Consider the following 11573-nt stretch of genomic DNA (forward strand, 5'->3'; position numbering starts at 1 on the left):
AGGGATCGCACCTGTCGCTCCTCGTCTACTCGCCTCTCTGCTCGGCGTTCGAGAGATCGGGCAGCCTGGTTATTGTCTCGTCGGAGGGATCGCACCTGTCTCTCCTCGTTGTCCCGTCTGTCTGCTCGTCGTTCGATGGAGCGGACTTCCCGGCGGGCTTCACTGCGTTCCAGTCGAGCTTCTTCGACCCGGCGCTCGAGAGAGTCGCGCAGGCCTTCGCGTTGCCGAGCGGTATGTACCTCTCTCGTTGCCTGATCGAGTCGGTCGTTGGTCCGGCGGGCCTCTTCTCGACGAAGTTGTCGGGGACCTTGGTCTGCGCGCCGGTCAACCTGGCGCACATCGGACCGCTCTTCGTCAAGTCGCCTGGATGCGTCGTTGCGTCGTTCGGCGCGCCGGTCTAGCGAGCGGACCTCACGCCTCAGTCGACGCTCGGTGTCGGCACGCCGGTTCAGAGAACGAGCACCGCGACGGCTGTCGTCCATGCGGCGGTCTGCGCGGTCCTCGAGTCGTTCGTCGGCTCGTCGTTCAACCACGCGTCGCTCGTCGGCCCGCCGCTCGGCGCTCTGTCGCTCGTCGGCTCGGAGTTCGTCGGTTCGACGCCCCGCGCTGCGCCGCCCCTCCACACGACGCTCCGCACTTCGTCGCTCGTCGCTTCGTCGCAGGGCGTCCCGACTCACTTCAACGCGTCGGGCGTCGTCCAGCCGACGCTCGGATACGACGCGGCGTTCGAGGCCGCCGTCGAAGTGCCGCGCCTCATCAAGCGGGCTGGCGGACGCGTCCTCGGACACCGCATCATGAAGGTCGTTTGTCAAGTCGTACACATATCTGAGGGGAACATATAGAGAGCCAGGATGTAATCACAAAAGGTAAGAAGGTTTTATCCATCCACCAAACCATAAGTCGTCAAATCACTCGACTTACTTGTCGTTCGCCAGGAGGTCGTTGCCGGTGGGAGTGCCGGTGAGCCCCGCCGCGTCGCCCCACGCCACGGCCGGGGCGCCGAGCCACAGGTACAGGAGCAGCGCCGACAGGATGCGCAGCCTCGGCCGCTTCATCACACCTGGGCCAGACACACGCCACGCACTGTACAGACACTCGACCCACGGCTAATGCGCAACCAGACTCATTATATACTCGAAAGCAGTTGTATGCCATGGCAGTTGTATTATTTCGCAATATCAGTATCACGTCGTTTCGCATGAAATTGTGCATGGAATGACGTTTCCATAAAACTTACGTCCCCATATACAGGGTGGCCCACCAACCCCTTCCTTTATTTTGCTTAGACTTTACTGTCCGCATGCAGGAGCGCTGGTGGGTTGCATACCCACACGGAGCCATAAGGCGCCGTGGTGAGTGACGGTAGGCAAGCCCGCCCGCACGCCTGCATTCGGTACAGTGTAAGCAGAATAAAGGAAGGGGTCTATGGACCACCCTGTCTATCACGTTTCCATAACACTTACGTTTCCAAAAAATTGTACTTGTCCACACAACACTTGAACTGACCGCATCTCATCACAGTTTTAACCGGACAATGGCTAAATGGGCCACTCACCTGCTGGGGCCAGTTCTACTCGGAGGAGGACTTCTGGGCGCAAAGGGGTCGCCTGGCGGACTGCGCAGCTGATCGGGTTGGTGTGAGGGCTTCGCTGGCGTTCCAGGGAAGCGTTCGCGGCGCACTGTGGGGATGCTCCGGCGCCGGAGGGCTTTTATAGACCGCGGGGAGGCGCCGCGCACGGCGACGCACCCAGCGCCGGCAGCACCCCCGCACCCCCGCCGCTCACCCCCCGCGGAGACCCAGAGAGCCAGCTGAGGCTCCCGGGCGCCCCCGCGTCGCACGACCAATCGCCTCGTTCGTTTGGCGCCCCCTCCTGCGCAAAAGCAGTATGCCGAACAGTAACCGAAGCGCCTTACAGCCGCGGGGTAGGCAACCCGCTTCTCCGCTCTGCGTTGAGGACTCTGATATTGCCTACCGAGCCAGGCGCCTTCAGCCTGTCGGTGCGGGAATAGGCAACCCGCTCGGCTGCGATGTGCTGCAAACCCCAGAGGTGCCTACCCAGCCAGGGGCCTCGGCCTGTCAGGGTTGGAGTAGGCAATCCGCGTGCCCCCCCTGCGCTCATCAACACTGTTTGCCTACCCAGCACGGCGCTTTGCGGCAGCCAGGTCCCACCCGGGGGGCTAGTGCATGCCCGTGCTCACGCGCGCCACCCTGGCCTGGCCCGCCCCACCCCGCCCCGCCTTGCCCCGTCCACCACCGCTACCCCGCGGTCGGGTCCCGTGACGTCCTGTGCCCAATACCACGCCCCAGTGCCTCCGCGCGCGCTCAGCTGCGCCGGGTCGCGCCTGCGCCACGCTCGGTAAAATCAGTCTGCGAAGCGGTTACCCCTTATCGGCGGCCGCCAGGCCTCCAGCCGGCCGCCGGGGGGCCGCGCCCCGCCACGTCACGCCGGGGAGGTGCTACGTGCGGGGCGGCCACCTGTGAGTACGGCGGCCGCGGCAGTGGCGGCAGCCGCGCTCAGCCGGCTGATTCCGAAGAACCCTCTCCTATACCTTCCGCATAGCTCCGTCCTGCTCTGTCCTTGTAACACTCATAGAGCAGCGCCCCTTGAGGTCTCTTCGGAATCAGTCTGCAGGCCCCGGGGAGCGTCCGGGGAGGGGAAGGGAGGGGTCCCGCCTTTCCCTCTGCGGTCGACGGCGGCCCTGCCCTAACTCGGTAGCAGATGGAGCGGACTCCCTCCAATTCGAATCTCATTCCCGCCGCGTCCCCTTGTCCAGATGCGCCCCGCGTCGATGTCGCAAACAGGGTGTGGGGGTGTCAGTTCGGCCAGCGATACGACGCAGATATTGCTTTGGCTCGCTGGAAGCGGCGCGGCCGCCCGCGAGTGGCGTGGGCGGTGCGCGCACTTGCACGTCAGTGGGTCTAGCGCGAGGGGGTCGCGCGGCGCACGGTACAAGCTTCGCTATCGGGGACCTCTCGCGATCCCTAGGCGGTGGGGCGGGTAGGGCGGGGACCGCCACCGCGACGCAGTGCGCCCCGCGCCCCGGGCCAGCTCCAGCGCAGGCTCCAGCGGAGGGCCCAATGGAATGTGAAATTGTTTGTCACTTGGCTGGGCTGCGGTCTTCTCTCGCACCAGGCCCCGCGGTGACGCAAGCAGTGCGTAGGGGAGGAAGGCCAGAGGGCGGCAAAAAACAAAAACAAAACAAGGTTGTAAAAGTTAGGGGGTTGCTCGGATCAAGGGGATGGCCCGGCCCCGGCATGGCAGCCAACTGTCGCCCAAGTGATTTAAGAAATGAGGGAATGACACGAAGAGTAGAGAGTAGCAGTTTATTGCCTCAGGATTTTAAAAATTGTACAAAACTACAGCTAACAGTCATCGAATGAAAATAGGAGAGCGACACATGGGTTCAAGGAAGGCAGCACAGCTGCTAGTACCATGTGCCGCCCTCGATTCCACATAAAATAATTAGTGAGACGATGGTCTATAAATTGAAGTCAGTTCTATTTTCAGTGTGGCTTTTTCCTTCCTGAATAAAACATTGCTGGTCCATACAAAATTTGACAGATTAAATAATGAGACCACAATATTAACAATTTACAAAAAGCAACTGTACATCTTACTATGAAAGTATGTGGTGATACAAGAGCTCTCAATTTTTTTTGCTAAAGTGAAGCTGCCAAAGGAATCAGTTAAGCATTGTGCAAGGCAGTTTTTCAAGCACTTGTCGCGACACATTAGACTCAAAATTCAAATGATTCAGAAAATACAGTAGTTTGAAGAGATAAAATGCAGACTTTAGTTACAAGTTCAACAAGAACATTTGAGCATGTAATAATGCGTTTCATGATAATATTAGGTTAGAAAATTGGTGCAATAGAAAGGAAAAAAGACACCAAAAAATAATGTCATAAATTTTCTAAATTAAAAGAGAAAATACTGCTAGGTAACATCCTTTGAAGCAATAACATCCTTTCAGACAATTAAATAAACAAGGAAATGGCATTGAACTATCACACTAAGCTTTGGAAATCTTAGAAATCAATTTGCAAATAGCTTAAACTAATGATGATACCACACCGTAAAGTAATTCTGAATAATCAATACAATACGTAATACAGGCAGTTCATATTTGGGACTTTACAGAGAAAGCAAAGGGACGACTAGAGAATCCATAGACACATGCATGCCTGCGGGAACCACCCTGTGAAGATTACTGCAAAAAAGAATGAATGAAAATGAAAAAGATGAAGATACACTGAGCACATGTAAGTCACCTGACTTCAGTCTTCCTGCAGTCAATGCCTAACTTTATAACGTACAGTACTTTAAAAAAGTAAATACCCTCATAAACAGTATACCTATTACATACAATAAGCCATTTGTCACAAAATAAAGGGAAAAAGTTCTTGAAAACCGATTTCTTAGTACAGCCCGATGAGAGAAAAATGAATGCAGTGCTGATCTTAACTTATTACAAGAATTTTTTTGAAGTAAATCAAAATTTAAAGGAATGAAAAACAAAACAAAATATTGGGAATATAATTTCACACATTTGGCCAGAACCAAATATAACATCAACACAAATGTGAAATATGCACTTGTGAATAAAATAAAAATTGGTGGATTAATAAACATGTCAAAATAAATAAAATCAGTTCCGGCTAAAGCGGCTACTTAACAGTCCATAAAAGGGCTTAAAATGTTCAAAATCTTACAATTTTATGTCACACTATGTAGTGTAAAATTGTTCACTTGCGGTTCCGTCCAGCAATATTATTCAAAGTGATTAATGGCATGAGTCTATCACTAAACCTATGATAGTTTCGCTCAAGCTCTCTTTGATAGTCACGCTGATCAGGCCCAATCAAATTTTTGTTCTTGCGCAGAGCATCAGAGCACTTTTTGGAGAAATCCTTAAAGCATAGCCTTAGCTTATTCTGGAACTTTGAGGGTGCTTTCTGTCCATCAACTAAATCTGAGAGAAAGACAAGAGCCACCTGGAAAAGGGAAAGAAACAAGGATATTAATAATTTTTACTTTTTCAAATATTACAAGCATATTAGTCTGGAATGCAATATCTTACCTCCATAGGGCCTTGATTGACAGTGGTTCCAATACAGCCTTGAAGCACCATCTGCAGAATCTTAGGATCTGGCGGCTCCTGGTGGATAGACTGAGCCAGCTCGGCTGTCTTCTTCTGGATGTCTTCGATGGCCACCTCGATGGGGATGAGCTCTATCACCTTGCGGCTCACTACCTGAATCCTGGTCTTGACATAAGGAAAGTGGTTGGCAGTGGTCAAAATGGTCTTGCGCTTGTATTGCTCGTGAAGCTCGCCATGGGCACGGCCCGTGGGGGTGAACGGCGTGGCGTACACGAAGCGCTTGATGTTGAAGTTGCGGTCAAAGTAAGTTTGTCGGTGTCGAAGCTCGTAAGGTTCGAAGTAGGGCTCCACGTAGGTAATCTGGATGTAGGCCTTATCCGGGTCCAGCGTGCTTTGGTCCACGGCGTTCGAGTCCTTGATGATCTGGACGTTGTCGGTGCCGTACCGCTCAGCGTAGAAGTTTTCCAGGCGGCTGAAGATCTCGGGCAGTTTGGTCAGCGTCGGCTCCTTGTAGATGAACTCCTCTCCGTTCAGGTCGCCCAGCTTGGAGCCGTAGAACCCGACCCGGAAGTACGTCCCAAACACGCGCTTGCCCTGAAGCTGCTCGACGCGCGTGAAGGCTTCGTGCAACTTGTGGTGGATGCTGGCGAGCCGCTTGTAGTCGCGGTTGGCCTCGGCCATAGGGATGAGGATGCTGTACACGTCGTTGACGGCCTCGTACATGCCGGCCAGGTTGAAGGAGCCGGCAGCGTGCTCCAGGAGACCCACCAGACCGCTCTCCGTGAAATCCTTACCCAGGCAGATGCCCTCCTCCTCCGGGCTCACCACGTCGTCGGACACGGCGCTCTCCTCCAGCGCGTTGGGTGTGACCCTCTCCAGCGCCACGGCGCCCAGCGGCAGGTGCGGCCGCTCCTCCAGCATGTGGAGGTACTCGGCCACGAGCGCAGCAGAGTGCACCAGGCACATGCCGGCCTCCGTGTGGTTGTTGCGCTCCATGTGCTTCTGCGCCATGTTGGCCAGCCAGGTCAGGCGCAAGTCCGGAGAGTTCTGGTAGCCCTTGGCGATGCGGTACATGAGGTCGAGCAGCATCTCCGGGTCTTCCTGGAACTCCTTCATCTTGACCGTGTCCGACAGGATCATGTGCAGGTTGAACACGAGGTCCTTGACTTGCTCGGGGAACGTCGTCTCCTGCAGTTCTGCATCACCACTCGCGTAGACCAGGATGGTCTTCAGCGACCGGCGGAGCGATTCTTCGCTGAAGGTGCGGCTCGTGCCGACCAAGGAGCTGAGCGACATCGTCACCTGCATCTTGACGCGCGCAAAGTTGTTGCCGATCTCGAAGTTCTGCCTCATGAGCAAATACAGCGAGGCGGACGCCTGTGAGCGCACGGCAGCCCTGTTGGAGCTGCAGTGGCGCAGCAGCTGGAGACACAGGTCAGCGCACTGCTCGGTCTCCTCGTCGAACAGCAGGTTGGGGAACTTGAAGACGAGCGCCCGCTGCGTGGCAAACATGTGCCTCAGCACAGTGGAGCTCTGGTGGCGGGCGAGCGCGTGCAGCAACACCTTGAGCACGGCGCCGAGGAGGGGTTGTAGGGCGTCCGAGCGGGACGCCACGGCCACCATCTGCTCCAGCGTGTCCAGGATCACGAGGCTCACCTCCGTGGCCAGGTTGCCCTCCAGGTGCGCGTCGGCCTCCACGTCGGCGGCGGGCCGGTCGCTCGCCTCGGTGTTCGGGCGGTACGCCATCTGCTCCTTGCGCCAGCGCAGGCGCTCCGTGCTGGCGCCTCCAGTCACTCCGGGCGACCCCGGGCCGCCGGGGGACCCGCCGCCGGCGACCTTGTGGCGGAGCATCATTTCATTTCGGGCTGAGCTCTGACCCAGGATCATGTCCTCGAGCTTGGACTTGGCGTCCGTGGTCTTGGCGAGAGTCTGCGGGGCGCAGCGCTTCAGGATCTCGCGCTTGCCTTGGTACTCGAACGTGTAGCTCCCCACGTACAGTGTCTCCAGCAGCTGGTGAAACCGCTGCGGCGGCAGCTCGGTCCACCACTGCTTCAGGAGGGTCTTGTTCATGTTCTTGAGCACCCACAAGAAGCAGCCCAGCAGGTGACGCGTCGTGTCCGCCGACAGGCTGGTCTTCCTGGGCTGGGCGTACGGATCGTACGGCTCCACGGTGCGCGCGCCGAACATGGACGTCCCCGCGATGGCCATGGCCACCGACTGGTTGATGCCCGGCTGCGGCTCGGGGCCGTCCTCTAGAGCGGGCGAGAGCAAGGAGCGCCCCCGCTCCCGCCAGCCGTGCAGCTGGTGCAGGTTGTCCATGACGATGGTGAGGAGGGGCAAGTACAGGGCAGCGACGCGGGCGCGGCACTCCGAGTCTTCGTAGCGGGGATCGCTGTCGTGGCCGGTCAGCAGGTTGCGCACCATGTTCACGGCCTTGGCGTGCAGCTGGGCGTGCGGCAGGGTGAGCACGGCGGCCAGGTCCCCCAGGACGAGCCCGACCAGGAAGTGCTGCTGGCGGAACTCGAGCGACAGCTCGGAGAAGCTCGTCCTGTCCCCTCCCACCAGCGTCGAGATGAACGACGACTGGCTGTTGGAGGAGGTGACGGAGGGCGTGGGCGAGCACGGCGCCGAGCTGGGTGTGAAGGGCGTCCCGAAGGGCAGATTGAGCGGCACAAAGTGCTCGTGGCTGCACACGATCCGGAGGAAGTCCACCTTGAGGCCGATCAGTCCGACAGCGTCGGGCAGGGATGAGATCTTGGCCGACATCTGCTTGTAGTAGGTCTTGATGAGGGACAGCACGTAGCCACGATCCATGACCGACAGCAGGTCAAACAGGAAGAAGGCCAGACTGGCGTTCATGCTCTGCGCGAGGCGTGGATCCTTGCTGCAGCGCGAGATGATGTCGGACGTGAGCGTGGACACGAGGGTCGTCACGTCGTCCGTGAACTGCTCCGACAGGCGGCCGGGCGTCCGCCGGGGCGCGTCCAGCCCGTCCGTGGCGGCGAGGTGCTCCACCATGCTCTTGACCATGAGCTCGAGCAGGAACCACGCGTTAGCCATGGCCAGCTCGCGCGCCGCGCCGCTCGACACGACCCACTGCAGGGCCAGCTCCTCGTGCACCAGGCGCAGCGCCACCACGCTGGGCACCATGTTGGGCCCCACGGCGGTGCGCATGCTGGCCGTGCGGTCCAGCCCCCGCGCAGCCGCGGCGGCGCCGCCAGGGGCACCGCCGGCCGTGGGGGACAGCAGAGCCTCCTCCTCCGCGAGGCCGTGCAGGTTGGGGTTACTGGTGGAGCGCAGCGGCGGCGGGGACAGCCCCAGGTCCGTGAGGGTGGGCTGGGCGGCGCCCTCGGCCGGGTGGGGCAGCGCGCACTGGTACGTGATGTAGGCCGTGAGCAGGCTGTGCCGCCCGTGCTGGTCCCGCTGGACTTCCCCCTGCCCCTCTGGCAGCGCCGTGATGCTCTTCACCAAGCTGGCCAGCGCCTCGAAGGTGGTCTGGCCGATGTTCATGAGCTGGCCGCTGACAGCGGGCGGGCGCACCAGCAGTAGTAGCAGCTTGTCCAGGATGACGGGGAGGAACTTGACGAGCGGCTCGGACTTGGCGTGCGTCAGCTCTAGTATGCTGGCCTTGAGCGCGCCCTCCATGTTGGCCTCGCCAATGCGTGGCGGGATGGACCCGTCCTCGAGAGCGGCGCACAGCCCCAGGAACTTGTCCAAATACTTGTCTTGAGTGTGGACCGAAGACAAGGCATCCAATACGACAACGAAGATGCCCTTGTGGTTGTCGACCCACTTGGTGCCCGGCAGCAGCACATCCGGGGGGATGTACGAGTAGTTGGGCGGCGGGTGCTCCATCATGACGGGCAGGCAGAACTCCCCCGTCTGAAGGCGGCCGTCGCGGAACACTGGCAGCCAAGTGTAGCCGACGGGTGTCTCTACCGTCGTCTTCTCTTCCTTGCGCTGGCAGCTGATGTGGTAGAAGGTGAACAGGAGGTGGTGCTGATCCCCCAGGTTTGCCGGCAGTTTGAGTTTGAACTCGTCGTAAAAGTCAGGGCACTTGCTATGGTAGCTGACGGTGGTGTACGCCTCAGAAGCGAAATCTGGACACGACGATTTGCCGAAGATGACCGACATGGCGTTGTGCTCCTCCTCGCCGCACATGAGCTGCATCTTGACGGCGATGTTACGCGCCGACCCTGTCCGCCCAGCAAAGTTCAGGTCCTTGGGGCTGACGTACAACAAGTTGCGGTAAGAGTAGTGCGGGATGAACATTTCTCTCGGAGGGAACTCTAAGATTTCCTTCGTGGGTCGGCCTTTTTCATCTGGGTAGGGATTGATCCTCGCCAGCTCCGGTGTCAAGCTGTATGGTATGTCATCCGGGCAAGGGGAGATATCCAATTTTAAAGTACCAGGTATACACTTCTTCTTTAAAACTGAACATGGGCGCTTGAGGTCCACCAAAAACTTGTACAAGTCTTCGTCTCTCAGTCTGTCTTGTTCTTGTTTGAAAAAACTCGAAACGGTTAGAGTAACTGGTCGGAATGTATCCAAACTTGAACCAAAGTCTTCAGGTGACCAGCTGCGCCTTTTTTCAGATCCACTGCGCCTTTCTAGAGATCCTCGTCGAGTGAGGGTGCCCATGTCAGAAGCTCTCTTCTTCAACTGCTCTAAACTAGTATTGCTGTGTTTCCGGTCCAAGCTGTTGGAGGCACTACCTTCTTTGTCACTACCAGAATCTCGCTCAAGGCTGTTTACACCGCTTATAATGTTCATGACATAAATTGCAGTCCAAGCAAAAGGCATCCGGTACTTTCCTAGCCTTTCACAAGCTGCAACAGCATTTGCTTTAACTTTCTCACGGTTTTTGTCATCTTTCATGTATGGTTCAGCACATTCATTAATATCACCCTGTAGAACCTTTTCAAGTTTTATGACAAGAAACAAATCAGGCGATGGATAAGTAATGTCAAAAATGCATGATCTGCTCAAGGTGCTGCTGTCACTGTAAGGTATATGAGATGTTAGCATTCTTTTGAGGCCTTCCTGATTCATGTCAAAATAAAAGTTTTCAGATATCTTTTTTTTTTCTTTGCAGTCATATAGTGCAATTGATGCGAATATTGGTTCCACTTCCAATTCTAGCTTAAGCTGAAGACATTTCACTAGGATACGGTGACCCATGTGCTCATTTGGAATGTCTGCTGAGATCCTTCTTTCAATCATATCTTCTTCATCTTGCTGTGGATACAATGAGAATAAAGCATCTTGCCTCCCCTCTTGCCGACGGGATTCATTGAGTTTGTCAATAGTCTCAGGTGCAGTTCTTTCAAGGAGACCTGATATCACAGGATCACTAACTGAATTCTGGAGATCAAAACTGGCCCAACTCCCTCGAGGGGTGTCAGCAGATGTGACTGACAAACGTCCCGATGGATTAGCAGTTGGGACTGCTTCTCCATCAACCTCAAATTCTTGATGGGGGATATTTTGCAATGTTGTGAGACGTTCCTCTGATCTGTCTTGGGAAAAAGCACTGCTAGAATGGTGACGAAAACGATAATCTACGACTATCCAGTCTCGTGTGTAACTTTCGACACAATCACGAACTTGAGGAGAGAGTTCAGATAGAGGTTCTTCTGGTAAAACTGGTGCTTCTGTGCGAATTTTTCGTGGAATCACTCCAACCTAACAAGAGAAACAAAAAAAAAAAAAATACAAGAATTAATTGAATAGAAAAATAAACATGATATCATATGTGAAGTGACTCACTACTTACTTCAATATCATTCACAGGAAAATCAAGCATAGGCCGGAGAGGGTCACGGTCAATAAGGAGTTGATGTTGCTGGATAAAGTCCTCATAATCGAGAGGATCGACTACATCACCAAGAGAAACAGTAGAAGATAAACCCGATGCTCCACTTCCTGTCTTGGTGGCGTCCCTTGAATATGATGTAGCGGCTATTTGACGCCTTACATCAGAGGCATGTTGTTTTGTCAGTTTCTGGGCAAATGCCCGCTGTACAGATCCCATCGTTCTGCTTGAACTTTAATTTCTAAGTGCAAATCCTCATTTCTGTAAGCAAACAAAATATACAAAAACATTATCAATGTCCTTGAAAGGAAAAACCTAAAATCACACCACTCCAAATGAGGCAAAATACTTTGTAGATTACAGATGCAAAATCCAAAATAGAAACATATATCAAAAATCTAAAATTACTACTATAATTGAGAGGATAGGTGTAGTGATAACAGTTGAAATGAAGTATTTTGGGATGTTCATCCTAGAAACGTGACCTAAGGAATAGGTGGGTTTATTAATCAAAAATGACAATATTAGGAAATTTACTCACTTGAATGATATTGAAATATTCAAATTCTTCTAAATAGAAATGGTATGGCGTGAGTCATGTCCATTTCACTACTTTCTTGACAGACGCTCCTTCACAAAAACAACAACAACAGAG

The 11573-nt window shown here is 55.0% G+C and overlaps 2 protein-coding genes across 2 annotated transcripts; both read right to left on the reverse strand.

Moving 5' to 3' along the window:
• LOC113208403 (trichohyalin-like) lies at positions 1-1703 on the reverse strand (the record flags this gene model as incomplete). The annotated part of the gene is given in 3 exon segments (XM_026425361.2): positions 1-825; positions 922-1060; positions 1556-1703. Coding segments are annotated over 2 exon segments (959 nt in total), but the record flags the coding sequence as incomplete, so codon positions are not given.
• A 1608-nt stretch (positions 1704-3311) lies between these two features.
• LOC113208400 (dedicator of cytokinesis protein 7) lies at positions 3312-11573 on the reverse strand. The gene is made up of 4 exons (XM_026425359.2): positions 11460-11573; positions 10880-11179; positions 5083-10788; positions 3312-4996 (listed from the first exon to the last, which is right to left on the reverse strand). Exons 2-4 carry the CDS (start codon positions 11135-11137, stop codon positions 4748-4750), a joined length of 6213 nt encoding a protein of 2070 aa, XP_026281144.1. The 5' UTR covers positions 11138-11179; positions 11460-11573; the 3' UTR covers positions 3312-4747.

Source organism: Frankliniella occidentalis, unplaced genomic scaffold, assembly GCF_000697945.3.
Source record: "Frankliniella occidentalis isolate FOCC.00 unplaced genomic scaffold, Focc_3.1 Scaffold33, whole genome shotgun sequence".
In the NCBI taxonomy this organism is placed as follows: Eukaryota; Metazoa; Arthropoda; class Insecta; order Thysanoptera; family Thripidae; genus Frankliniella; species Frankliniella occidentalis.

What these genes read in the sequence shown, in the direction of transcription:
- LOC113208400 (XM_026425359.2), bottom strand. Translation starts at nt 11,137, where the DNA reads ATGGGATCTGTACAGCGGGCATTTGCCCAGAAACTGACAAAACAACAT. An exon ending in TTCCTGTGAATGATATTGAA is followed by an intron (nt 10,789 to 10,879) that starts GTAAGTAGTGAG and finishes TTCTCTTGTTAG; the next exon opens with GTTGGAGTGATTCCACGAAA. An exon ending in TCAATCAAGGCCCTATGGAG is followed by an intron (nt 4,997 to 5,082) that starts GTAAGATATTGC and finishes TCCCTTTTCCAG; the next exon opens with GTGGCTCTTGTCTTTCTCTC.